The sequence below is a fragment of the Macrobrachium nipponense genome, chromosome 24, assembly GCF_015104395.2.
Source record: "Macrobrachium nipponense isolate FS-2020 chromosome 24, ASM1510439v2, whole genome shotgun sequence".
NCBI lineage: Eukaryota > Metazoa > Arthropoda > Malacostraca > Decapoda > Palaemonidae > Macrobrachium > Macrobrachium nipponense.
The window spans coordinates 9172138-9187137 of record NC_061091.1 but is presented as its reverse complement, the minus strand read 5'-3'; the positions used below and the strand labels follow the sequence as shown (position 1 = coordinate 9187137).

General features: G+C 36.8%; 2 protein-coding genes across 7 annotated transcripts in view; one reads left to right on the top strand and one right to left on the bottom strand.

Annotated features, from left to right (window-relative positions):
- Positions 1 to 15000, bottom strand: part of LOC135205429 (neurensin-1-like) — a 341552-nt gene that overhangs the window by 136517 nt on the left and 190035 nt on the right. The window lies entirely within an intron of this gene.
- LOC135205850 (KRAB-A domain-containing protein 2-like) lies at positions 5302 to 6162 on the top strand. Its single transcript, XM_064237102.1, has one exon. The coding sequence runs from the start codon at positions 5302 to 5304 to the stop codon at positions 6160 to 6162; it is 861 nt and encodes a 286-aa protein (XP_064093172.1).

The window sequence follows — 15000 nt, the reverse complement described above, 5'->3', positions numbered from 1 at the left end:
TACATACTTCATATTCCCTTTTCTGAGCAACCCCCGTAACTACTTTTATTCTTTATTGTTAAATTCTTGGCTTCCCTCTAAGAGAGAACAAATGATGTTCTGGATACATCATTATTAATAAAATTTTGACTGAAATCCTTTACATACTTCATATTCTCTTTTCTGAGTAACCTCCCTTAACTCCTTTTATTCTTTGGAGTTCAATTCTCCGCTCCCTTTAAGAAAGAACAAATGATGTTCTGGATACTATTAATAAAATTTTTTTAGAATTTTAACTGTTTTGTTTTAAGGACCATTTTGAAGGACTACTTAAAAGCATCTATTCTTAAGGACCACTTTCTTAGGTTGTCGACGTGTTTGAGTGTTACTGTGTTTTGGAAGCTGTTGCTTAATCTTTTTCTTATTCTGTTTATACGTTCAATTTCACTTTCTGACGTCCTAGGAATTTAAGTCTTTACTATTTCCATCTAGCTCTAAAAAAACAAGTAGTCATGTGATCCTTGTGGCGGTAGATTATTACTCTCCCAATATCAGGTTCTCCATAATCACTAACTTTTGTCACGGTATAGCATCACTCTACCAAAGTCAAGTTTTCCAACGATCCATAAACTTTGTGACAGTATGGCATCGCTTTACCAATGTCAGTTTCCCCAAAATTCGTAACTTTTGTGACGGTCTGGCATCACTACCAGTATCAGGATCTCCATTATCCGTAACCTTTACGGAAAATGTGTGGAGATTTACTTTCTTAATCAAACTCGATCATTCTTATTGGGTGTAATGATTTTGTAATGAGTTTTCTAACATAATTTGAGTCATCATTACTTTCTTCGTTGGCGACAATCCGCTGATTAATACTAAATATGACAGGAAGAATATTCTCATGCTGGTTGTACAATTCAATTAGTTAGTGTGTGTGTGTGTGTGTGTGTGTGTGTGTGTGTGTGTGTGTGTGTGTGTGTGTGTGTGTGCGCGCGCGCGCGCTCCGTATTATAGAATGGAATGGAAGAGAGTTTTTTGGGCCAAAGACGCAGCAAGTGCTGGGGTCTTTGAGGTCATTATGTGCTGGTATTAATAGTAGAAAGGTTTGAAAGGTGTAACAACAGGAAAACCTTGCAGTTGCACTATGAAATAATTGTTAGGGGGGGTTGATAGCAAGATGGAAGAAAGCGAATATGAACGGAGGTACAGGAAAAGGAATGAAACTGGTTACAGCTAGGGACAATACAACGGATATTTAGCAATGCCTACAGTACACATCGTGAGGTGCACTGCAGGCTATATCCTCCTTTCATTTCGAAAACAATTATTACCACTGCTGTCACTATTGTTACTTTTGCTAAAAGTAAATTGGTAGCCTGATGCATTTTTTTTTTTGTCTGACGCATTGATACTTTTGTTTTGGATGTTTATCAAAGGGAATCATTTGTTCATGATGATTGACAGGATCACGTTTGTTAGAAAATGGGTCATTGAATCCCGTTCGCAAATGATGCATCAAAATACTGATCGTATTTTTGTTGTGACAGGCTAAAATTACCCATGATTTCAGCTATCGTTATACTGCAACGTCTGGCACGCACGCACACACACACGCATTATATATATATGCATATATATATATATATATATATATATATATATATATATATATTATATATATATATATATATATATTATTAATGTACTACTGCACCACTAACTTGTTTTTAAAAAAATGATTGAACTATTTCTAAGGCAACATCCGCTCTTCCACCCCCATAAATAAAGGATAAAAATATAATAATGAAGTATACATCACTCTACGGTTACTCTAAGCTCCCGAAAGATCTGTCAATACTTGGATGGTGACCACCTCAAAAATACAGACGCCTTGAGAGGATAAGATCTCGTGACGACATGAGTGGACAGAGACGTCAAGCTAGCAACCCCATCCTAAATTCGGCTTAATCGGAAACGGGTCACAGAGATGACCAAGAAGAGAAGACCACAGCGGTTAAGTTTAATCGACGCTTAAAAGAAATTTCCTCCTTTCAATTAAACTCGTAAGGAACGAGCCCTCCACGGAGGCCACTGACTTGAAATTCAAGCTTCCATAAAATAGTACGGTGCTCATTTGAAAGAATTTACAGAATGTAATGGGAAATACAGAAAGATGAAATCAGATATTAGCAAATAAAAATAAATTAACAAAAACCTTCAAACTCTGAACTCAGGATATATCAGCAATCAGGGGACGAGGGCAATTAAATCGAGCTGAACAAAGCATGAATTTGATGAATGGACCAGCCATTTGTTACAGTCGAAGTGGGTCGCGTCTCGTACACATTTCCTCCCGGTGACGTCATGGGATAAAGCCATAGAGCTGCATTAACCCCGCCCGGGGATGCCCTATGTAATATAAATTCTTTTATGACGTCCTAATGACTTTTTCACAAACACACACACACAGGCGCACATACACAAAATTGTCTGCATGAGACAATCACATTAATTGAAAAAACAAGAATAATTAAAAAAATACTAAGTTCACACTTTAAAAAATAATAATAATTATAATATTAATCTAAAAAATTTTAGATTAACTTTTATAGATTTTTTTGAATAATAATAATAATAATAATAATAATAATAATAATAATAATAATCTATATTTTTGAAAATTAAATTTTATAACTGTATTCCCCTAAGAAAACTCCACTGAAGAAGAGGAGAAAAATTCACAAAACGTCACACACCTAATTTACTCATTTCCTTTGAGTACTTTGAGTACTCAATAATACATTATGAAAAGTGGACGCGCGATTTGGGCACGATCTAAATACAATAAATTATCATTAATAACAACATCGAATCCAGCCCTCAAAACTTGGTTGACGAAATAATCTCTCGAAAATGCAAGGGAGATTTAGTGGAGCTTTCAAATAAAGCTTAGAAAATAATCTGGAGCTCAAGTAATTTCATGCTTATCATGGAATCGCGTAAGCTAGATTCTCTGATACTGCGTATGCATATATATGTGTATATATATATATATATATATATATATATATATATATATATATATATATATATTACAAAAACTCCATATCGTGCTTCTAGTCACGGATCACTTGATCACTTGAGTTTAGTGATCAAATCCATAGAACGATGGACGAAAGCTTTAAGCAATATTTACAAACACATTCCGTCTCCATAAACAAGCGTATTACTGTGGATCCTTTTGGTAATGTATATATAATATATGTATGTATATATATATATATATATATATATATATATATATATATATATATATACATATATATATATATATATATATATATATATATATATATAATGTGTGTGTGTGTATATACTATAATTTATATATATTTATATATTTATGAAACCAGAGATGGTATTGAAACATATCGCTTAATGCTCACATTCACCTACTAATCTATTTACATTGCTAGCAAAGAAATAAAATGAGTTTTTAAATTCATATGCCTTCGTGAAACCGCCAACAGCTGTTTAATTACTATTCTGGATTTTGTTCCTAATGCATGAGTAAACTAAAAATAAAACGGTATTTAATACATAATATGTTTGGTGTCAGGGCAGGTCGATTTCATGAAAAAAGGTCCCATTCTGAATGCTTACTCTGTTACTATACGACTACGACTCTGTATCGCACTGGTTTCTCGTTGTTGCCAGTATCTTCCATTCTTGCGGTGTCGGGGTGGTTTACGGCTTCACTGCCAGTCCTGGCATGGAGAGGTCGCTGGTTCGCGCCTGTCGATCGCCAATTCTATTATCGCTTCATAAATTCCCCCTCGGTAAAGCATATATGAAAAATATATTAATTCCGAGGTTGAGCGAATTAGATATTAAAGGACATTTGTAGTTCGATATATGTATACGAATCACGGTAATGTGATAGACTTTTATTATATATATATATATATATAATTATCTATATATATATTATATATATATATAGATATTATAATATATATATATTATATATTATATATATTATCTAAAATATATAATAGAGATATATTATATATTCACGTGTTCCAGGTGTCTGTATCGGATGTGTATAGTATTGATGTAATATATTATAGATATATAATAGATATTATATATATATATATATATATATAATATATATATTTAAAATATATAATAGATATATATATTATGCAGTCAAAGTGTGAAACTAGCCATTTCATGTAATGCCTGGAAATTTCAGTCGTTTCACGAAATTACCATTTCACTCGGTCATTTCGTGAAACGACTAAAATACTCAGCTATTACGTGAAATGGCTGGAAAATTGGTGTCCTCATTACACAACCTGGCTAAAACTGTTTAGGGAGAGAGGGAGGGAGGGAACTTTTGATGGAGGGAGATTTTAGTTGCTATTCAGTTGTCTACTGGTGTTGTACAGGTTATATAGTTGCCTACCGGTGTGTTGCAGATTGTAATGGCTCAGTGTAATTTTGAAGTCAAGTTTACAGAAGCGCTTTTTTTTTTTAAATATCATCGGTGTAAAAAGAACTCGACTGGTAAAGAAGAGTACTACAAGACAATTGAAGACCTGAAGACAGCTGCCAGGAATCCATCTTCGAAGTCTCGTCATGGAGTAAGATTTTATTATCTCTTATTATCGTTTCCGTACATACTTGAACTGAAACAGTCAGCTGGTGCAAGTACATATTTTGACTTAGTAGTTTAGATTTTTTGTGAATGTACCTATTTATCGTGAGAAAGTAAGCATTACTGATTAGTGCAACTATGAAATATTTAATGAATTTAATATCTAATTAATTTTTTATGAAGTTCTTATTTCAAAAATTACAAACATATAACATATATTCATAAAATTACAAACAACAACAAAATAAAACATTACTATCTGCAGAACTTTGTTTAAAAACCCTAAAGTAACCACGAACTCATAATTCAGATTTTGCAATCACACACACACACACACACACACAGGTGGAGACGTGGAGAAGCTGATCAAGAAACGCGCAACAGTTGAAGAATCAACACTTTATTATGTCAGTGTTGAGGATACTTATGACATCATCAAGAGGGCACATATTGCAACAGGTCATGGTGTCCGTGACAGAATGAAAGCTCATCTTGCATCAAAGTATGCAAACATCACTAAAGAATCTTTAGAGATGTTTAAGCCTTACTGCATTGTCTGCCAAGAAAAACGGAAGCGTCCGAAGGCTACTTGAGTTGTTGTAAAGCCTATTTTAAGCAGCGATCTCAATTCTCGGGGCCAGGTTGATCTGGTAGACATGCAGTCATCTCCCCAAGCTCAGTTCAAGTGGATTATGGTAAACCAGTGCCACTTATCAAAGTTTATGATACTTCGACCTCTTACATCAAAAAGAGCAGCTGAAGTTGCCTTTCAACTGCTCGACATCTTGCTGTTTGGTGCTCCTGCAATCTTTCAAAGATTTACAGCTCATGTCATCACAGAACTAAAAGATCTTTGGCCAGATCTCATCATGGTCCATGGAAAACCAAGACATCCCCAAAGCCAAGGTTCTGTGGAACATGCCAATGGGGACATCAAGGATATGTTGATTGCTTGGATGTCACACAACAACACACAGGATTGGTCCATTGGTCTTCGTTTTGTCGAAAACATGAAGAACTCCGCCTGTCACTCAGGTATCAAGCGCACACCATACAAAGCTATGTTTGGTTGTGATCCTAAAGTGGGTCTAACATCATCATGTCTCCCTTCAGAGGTTACTGAGAGACTTCAGACAGAAGATGACCTGCTTGCCCTTATTTCAGAACCAACAGAAGATGAAGTGTCAGCTCACACCTCGCCTACATCAGACACTACAGCATCAACCAACACTACTCACCCTACACCAGACCCCACAGCATCAGCCGACCCTGCGCAGTCTCCACCAGTCCCTACAACATCAGTCGACGCTGATCAGATTACACCAGACCAAACACCACCAGCCGACACCTCTCAGCCTACACCAGACCCTGCAGCACCAGCCGAAAACTGCTCCGTCTACACTCCCAACAGTCCAATCCCCACAGCCTACAACCAGAGTTCACATCGCCAACCCACACCCATGAAGAGTCTCCACCACTCAGTCCGTCACCACTTACAAGACGCGAGCGAGCGATAACACAGACAGGGGAAGTAAGAGTTAATGTTGCAATTCCTATTCCTTTGGTGGATAAGGGACGGGGGGATGCACGTAATATCCTCGGTGTCATCGTTGATCTTGATGAAAATGACCTTTACACCATAGCCGTTAAGAGTGGCATAATCAAGACCAAGTATTCACGCAACCAATTTGATCTTTGTCAGCAGAAACTTCTCACTCAGTCTGATGTCAAACAAGATGAACGGGTTTCCCTTCGGCAGGCTTTGAATTCTACAGCCACTTGGGTTTCTTAAAATTCGGCTGTGGTACAGGCAAAAAAAAAAAAAGTGTTCTACAAATCGATGTAATTGTTACAAGGCTAAGCGCAAGTGTAACAGTCGATGTCATAACAGTCTAACGTGTGCAAACAAGTGGCTAAGTAAATCTGTTCAACACAAGGTCCAAATGTGTTTTATAATTTTGACGACTTGAATTTATTTCTAACTGTACAAACAAATAAGTAACGTAGTTCATCGAATGTTCAAAAGTGTTTTATGATTATTTTAGTTATTTTAACAAGTACAACAAATGAGTAAATTCGTTCAGTAAATGCTAAAAAAATCTTATAATAATTTTAATCGTTTTAATCATTTTACGACATTCAACGAAATGTTTTATGTGTTATATATTATTTTAACAACAACAAAGAGAAAATCAATAAATAAGAATAGAAATAATAATAAGGCTATGAATAAACGCTCCCTCCCTCCCTCTCTCAAAAGTTTTAGCCAGGTTGTGTGATGAGGACACCAATTTTTCAGCCATTTCACGTAATAGCTGAATATTTTAGTCGTTTCACGAAATGACCGAGTGAAATGGTCATTTCGTGAAACGACTGAAATTTCAAGGGATTACATGAAATAGCTAGTTTCACACTTTGACTGTAACATATATACATCCATGCATGCATACACCTGGAACACGTAGCTTTTATGGAGTGCCTTGGAAAAAAAATCCTTGACAAGGATACTTACGTTGGGGAACAATCCCAAACGAGACACCACATCGACAATATAATTCCCCCTTTGTGGGGCAAAACTAATAATGAAAAAGTTTCATCTCGTCTAAGATCAAAGACGGCAAACAGCAAAAATCATCAGGGACCTCAGCGAATTGCATTTCAACATCCATCAAAGCGGGTAAATCAACGAGTCATCGTCTTTCGACAGTTATACAGTTTAAACTCGGCGACCGATCACAAGGTCAAACTCCTGGGTACGTACGGCACTAGGTTGGAATTCATGTATCTCTCTCTCTCTCTCTCTCTCTCTCTTTCATCTCTCCTCCTCTCTCTATGATATTATATATATATATATTTATATATATTATAATTATATGTGTATATATATATATATTATTAAACATAAATATAATATTTATATATAATCATATATATAAATAAACCATAATAAATAATAATATATTTTATATTTATCTAAATATAAAAATGATATAAAAAATATATTATTATATATATATAGATCGAATATATTTATGAGAGAAGAGAGAGAGAGAGAGAGAGAGAGGAGAGAGAGAAAGAGAAAGAGAGTGTCATTAAACTCAGTAAAAGCAAAAATACTGACAATTTTATATTTCCGCTAAATATTTTATATGGATGTTTGGCTCTAGAACGAGAGAGAGAGAGAGAGAGAGAGAGAGAGAGAGAGAGAGAGAGAGAGAGAGAGAGAGAGAGAGAGAGAGCATAAAAAAATCAATAGCCAAATGGCTGTTACATACATTTCAGCGTCACATTCATACATAAAGGCTCGTTCTAAGAAAATGCTGTTATAAAAAGTTTTTGTTTATAGATAATAATTGGCAATATATTCGGTTTTAAAGTACTAATATAACTAGAGCACATGGACCATAATTGCAACACAATATCTCCGCCAATATTTAAAAACAGAGAGAGAGAGAGAGAGAGAGAGAGAGAGAGAGAGAGAGAGAGAGAGAGAGAGAGAGAGCGCAATTCACCGAGATTTTAAAAACAAACGTGCAGGTTTATCTATAAATATTTTTCGCACATTATGTTGGGAGATATTTTTTAACGGCCGAAATCTGGACGAGAGAGATAAAGCATGAATTTGCTGGTTCGCGCGTGGGCGATGATCAACATTGAGCTGTGAATTTTTTTCGGAAATGAAGTATCTGGTGGGAAGGGAACTGTATTAACTGTCGAAGGACACTTACAAAACACCCACGCAGAAGTAAATAAATATATATATAGTTTACATACATATATATAATATATATATATATATATATATATATATATATATACTATATATATATAATGTCTATGTGTATATATTCATTTATATTATATATGCATACATTATTTCTTAGGTAGAGGGAATTGGATATTAAACATTTGTAGCTTAATGCTTGTGTATATATCACGATGATGTGATCAAAATGTTGTGATGTTGTGTGTGTGTGTGTGTGTGTGTGTGTGTGTGTGTGTGTGTGTGTGTGTGTGTGTGTGTGTGTGTGTGTATTTATAAGTATGTTAGTGCAGGTTCTCAAGACTCTAAAGAACAATTGCATTCTTTAAAATTGAGGATATATTAAGACCTTTTTCCTATGTTTAGACTTTCTTGTGAAATCTCAATATCCATCTCTTGAAGCTTCATTTTATTTATCAATATATGTAAAAGGAGGAAATTAGAATTCTGTCCCTTTTCAAATTACTTTACATCCCATTGTCTTGGGTCATTGCAATCTTTTACCGTAGCTCATCATCGCATCTGCAAAAAATAATAAATAAATAAATAAATAAATAAAGAAATGTTCTAAAATCCATTTTTATTTTATTCCACTTTAATTTCATGCAATAGACACCCCTGCCGATCTTCTTGACAGTGGCGATTTTCCGTTTCAATTTGAGAAGTATCACATATATACATAGATCTTTTATATGATTTTTAAATGTGTTCTTGCCATCTTGTGTTGTTAAGGATCTGAAAAGCTTGGGACAGAATAAGGGCCAATCAAATATTGGCGGAACAAATTGATATATATATATATATATATATATATATATATATATATATATATATATATATATATATATATATATATATATATATATATATAAATATATATATACATATATATACATATATATATACATATATATATATATATATATATATATATATATATATATATATATATATATATCAATTTGTTCCGCCAATATTTGATTGGCCCTTATTCTGTCACAAGCTTTTCAGATCTTGAACAACACAGATGGCAAGACTCTTTAAAAAACCATATAAAAGATCTACAAGAGATGCATCCATTGCGAGAAAGAATCTTAACATTTGAATAGTTTATAAGTCACCAATGATATGCTTCAACAAACACCTCTATACTGCTTACAAATCGAAAACCGCCTGCTACACTCTATAGTACCTCCCCCTCCTCCTCCTCCTACGAGAGAGAGAGAGAGAGAGAGAGAGAGAGAGAGAGAGAGAGAGAGAGCTGCTTATAGAATTTAGGCCAAATGCCATGCTCTGGGTCCCATGAGGTCATACAGCGCTGAAACGGAAATGGACAATAAAAGGTTTCAAAGGTGCAACAGGAGGAAGAAGTTGCTGGTGCACTATGAATAAATTGTTAAGAGAGCGTGGCAGGTAAAATATAAGAAATAAAATATAATTGGAAGTATATTAAAAGGAATGAAAGGAGTTGCAGCTATGGGACGAAGGAACGTTGAAAAAACCTTACGTAATGCCTACAGTGTACCGCATGAGGTGCATTGACGGTACAAACCTTCTACGGGGGAAAGAGAGCTAGCTAGATACCGCGTTCTCATAACCAGAGTGAGTGACAAGCCCTAACGACGGCGTAAAAATAGACATCAATCAACGTCCGAGAATGACGCGGAGCAAAATCATCTGAAGAGGGGGAACGGAACATACGCAGAGTAGATAGGCATATAATTAAGGTTAGTAGGCTCTCTAAGGGAAGGTCGGGTAAGCCTCGGTATCACAAGGAAGCCTACACCCCATTAATTAACCGAGATTTCCGTTGATTGCGTCCAATACAAAGGAATCTCTCTCTCTCTCTCTCTCTCTCTCTCTCTCTCTCTCTCTCTCTCTCTCTCTCTCTCTCTCTCTCTCTCTCTCTCTCCACAGAGTGGAGGAGAGGCTTTCACTCTGAGTGGCGTTTGATTTGATGGAAAGTGAAGTTGAGATTGATACACGGTTGGTTTAGATTTCAATCGACAATGATTAACAACGCGAATGTGAATAGATACAGATGTAGATGTAATCAAGTTCATATGCATGGTAACTTTTAATAATAATTATGCATAAATATGAAATATGAACAGTGGCATTTTTAAGGATTTGTACTGCACGCAATCAACAGAAATCCGGTAAATTAATGGACTGCAGGCTTCAATATGAGACCGAGGCTTCCTGACCTTCCCTTAGAGAGCCTGCTAACCTTGCTGTACACCTATCTACTCTGTGGATGTTCTGTTCCCCATCCTCAGATGATTTTGCCCGTCGTCATTCTCGGACGTTGATTGATTATTTTTACGCCGTTGCGATGGCTTGTCACTCATTCTGGTTATACACACACATACACACACACACACACACACACACACACACACACACACATATATATATATATATATATAATATATATATATATATGTATATATATATATATATATGTGTGTGTGTGTGTGTGTGTGTGTGTGTGTGTATGTGTGCGTGTATTATACACATTCACTTTTGTAGTATCGTCACTATAACCTAAAGTTATTCGACAATTACATGAAAGTACTCCGTGCTCAGTTTTTCATATGTATATATATATATATATAATATATACTATATATATTATATATTATATTATATTATTATATATATATGTATATATATATATATATATATATATATATGTGTGTGTGTATGTATATAATAAACACATGCACCAATGTCCGTGCTTAAGTACATACGCAACTGCCTATGTATAAAGTACTACATTAAGACTGTATAACCATTCTATAAACATGTTCCTTCAACTCTCACTACGGGCCAACAGTAAGTTCCCAACAGAAAAAAGAAAAGGATAAACTGACACCAACGCTGTCAGTCGTTCGCATTTCTCAGCAAAAAGAGGCGCAAACTACAATGTTGTCAGGAGAAATTCCTAACACTCTTACAACTTTGTATCGGCTGGTATCACGCGGCTGATTGGCTGTAACTTCGGCGACTCGTCCCTCTGATTGGTTGTCAAGGTTCCCTAACTTTTCTCGTGGAAGGATTGTGGGTATCTGATTGACGTGAATGGCCACAGCGGCTGTATTGCCTCAGTTAATGATTTTCATTGCGTCTGTTCTTCTACTGCACTGACGGAGTTTGCAACCAAGAGACAATAGACATGACGGACTTTTCAATCAGTTTACATATAAACATAAAAATGAATGTAAATGGAGTCTGATGGGAGTTCACAAGTAAGAGATTTTCTTGAAATCCGATAGGAGAGTTCTACGGTCTGTTAACTGGGACGACAAATGAGGTCATTCAGCGCTCAAAATAATGTTGGAACAATTAAGAGAGGGTGGAAAGTAGGATGGGAGAAAGAGAATATGAACGGATGTACACTAAAAGGAATGAAAAGGGGTTGCAGCTAGGGTCCGAAGGGACGTTGAAAAGAATCTTAACTAATGCCTACAGTGCACCGCGTGGGGTGCACTGACGGCTCTATCTCCAGCGCCCCCCGCCCCCCAACGGAGTATAGTCAGTAAAGAAACCAACGATTCAAAGAAATTCCTAATTTTTTCTTTCAAAAAATATTTCGTCAACTGAATCATTACGCTTTTTTGTAACCTCCAAAATTTCCAAGGTTCCTCATTTCTATGCAACACACCGAATGCCCCCACTAAGCAAAGAGATTCACAATCATATACAACAGATCTCCCTAAAGCCAGGGACACAGGAGAGCACTGAGCACAGCAAGAAATATCCACGGCTCCTCACACACACACACACACACAAAAGAGGCGTTCAAGGGAAACAGGCCTCTAAATCCCGTAGGCGTAAGTTCTATTCAAGCAACTCTGGTAGAACGGCAGCTGAAACCCGCAAGAGCGCACGTGACATCCTGAGAGACAACTTGAGATTTCTACCCTGGAGGAAGAGGTCCAATTACTTCGTCACGTTGGCCTCCCCTGGGGAAGGAGAAGAGGAAGAGAGAGAGAGAGAGAGAGAGAGAGAGAGAGAGAGAGAGAGAGAGAGAGAGAGAGAGAGAGAGAGAGAGAGAGAGAGAGGCGTTTCTCAACACGCTGTCAATTGCTCTGCGCATACTCCCTGGAGTGCCCTCATAAGTGTGGAAATGTGAGCAAAAACCTCTCTCTCTCTCTCTCTCTCTCTCTCTCTCTCTCTCCTCTCTCTCCTCTCTCTCTCTCTCAGAAGCAATTAACTCCTGCATACATGCATTAAAAACCGTTTAAGCGCAGTTTTCTGGGATTTATTTCAAGTTTCAATGAGAATTTCCTTACATCAAATATTCCATTTCTACGCATCTTAAAACATCAAAAACTGAATGCCGTAGTGTCAATTACCATGAATGTTTGTTTTTTTTTTGGAAAAAGGAAATAAGCATTTTTCTATGCTTAATTGAAACACGTGCAAAGTTCCTGAGAGCATGAACACATTCAAGTTCATGTCTGCATGTTACCATTTTCAATATACTAAGGCACTTTTGGAAATAAACTAAGAGTTTTCAGATAAAACACACATGAAAATTTTGAAAGAAGATAAAACTTGCCTATGTATGGATGAATGTATGTCACTTTCGCACGACTTGTTATAATGAAAAATATTTTAAGCCGCAAAAAAAAATGATTATCGTATTCATTTAACCGAGGAAATAGGTTACACCCAAGGGGAATTCTAAGTGCTTCTGCGCCGGCAAGGATTCGAACCTTTGCTGGGTTTAGAAACAACTACAGGCAGTGACTGTGACCACCCAGCTATCAAGAGTGATAAGTTTACTATCGACTCAGGTATGGTTTGAATCCCGCCGGAGCAAAAGCACTTGTCTTAATTCCCCTTTGGCGTAAGTTATTCCCAGTGTATAGTGAATTCTACCTTAAGACAATATTTCTGTCTTCATATCTAAACACGAGCGTTCTGTGGAACGGAATGGAATATATTAAACTCAGGCCAGAGGCTAAGCCCTGGGACCTATGAGGTCATCCAGCGCTGAAAGGCAAATGGAAAGTAAAAAGAAGAGATTTGAAAGGTGTAACAGAAGGAAAAGCTCGCATTCGCGCTATATAATTGTCAAGAGAGGGTTGGGGAAAGTAAGATGGCAGGAATAGAATATGGAGGGAGGTACAGACAAAGAGGCTGCAGCTAAGGGCCGAAGGGGACGCTGGAAATAACCTCAAGTGATGCCTACAGTGCACTGCGTGAGGTGCACAGATGGCACACGGCACTGGAAGATCTACATCCATGGAAAAACCGAGAACGAACAAAAGGAAGACGCAACATGAATAGTTGGAGATTTCCAGAACTCCCCCCACCCCCCCAAAAGGATGCCATCCCAAGACCCTCCCCAGAGAGGCCTTCGGATTAATTTCTCCATCGACGTAATTGCTGTGATGATGGGGGTAGAAGAGACTCTGGTGTGCTGCAACGACCCTTAATGCAATTACATCGGTTATTGCAATGATCTCGTTTGTCGTTTACTTTTGTGAAGGGCGTCAGTTCATTCTGGTTAACTGGGTTCATCTCGCGCTCGGCTGCCAATCCGGTGGTCCGAAGTTCGATTCCCGGCTCGGCCAACGCAGAATCAAATGAATTCATTTCTGGTGATAGAAACTCATTTCTCGATATAATGTAGGTCCCGTTGCTAGGTGACCAATTGGTTCCTAGCCGCGTAAAAATATCTAATCCTTCGGGCCAGAAGCATGCACAATCACACACCCACTCACTATAATATATATATATGTATGTATAATGTATATATCTAGTAATATATATTATATATTATATATTATATAATAATATATTCTATATATATTATATATATATTCATTCACACACACACACTACACACACACACACACACACACACACACACACACACATATATATATATATATATATATATATATATATATATATATATATATATATAGGCTTCATCTTCTAACTAATAATAATAATAATACCAAAGCATCCGTAAACGTTGCATACATTAACATAAATCATTAATCTTCAGATATCTTGAGATATCTCATAAAAGCATCTCATTAAGCGCAGGGCACATTTTCCTCAGCCGAAACCTCGATACGAACCAACCCACAAGAGAATCCTCCATCATCCCCATGTCCCTGTCTCTGACACGTCCATTACCCACAAGGTCTCTGGGGAGAGAGAGAGAGAGAGAGAGCGCAGGCTGTACTGACAGTCTACAGATAATCATAAAATTACTGCGCAGATTCCAAATCGGGAAGAACAGAGCCGTTCTAAAGATTGAGCCAAGATCGACACCTGATACTAGAAGACTCGGAAACCCGAGCTTCACATCACTATAAGAAAGCAAGACAGAATTTAAGCCAAAGGACAATCGCTGGGAACTATGATGAGGTCATTCAACGCCAGAAAGTGAATAGGAAAGGGTGGAAAGAAAGATACAAGAAAGAGAATATGCACGGAGGTACGGTAAAAGGAATGACAGGGCCTGTAGCTAGGGGTCGATGGGACGCTTCAAAGAACCTTAAGTAACGCCTGTAGTGCACTGAGGCACTGACTCCGCCCCCTACGGAGCATATTTTTACATTAC

Excerpts from the sequence above, each read along its gene's own strand:
- LOC135205850 (XM_064237102.1), top strand. The coding sequence starts at position 5,302 with ATGCAGTCATCTCCCCAAGCTCAGTTCAAGTGGATTATGGTAAACCAG.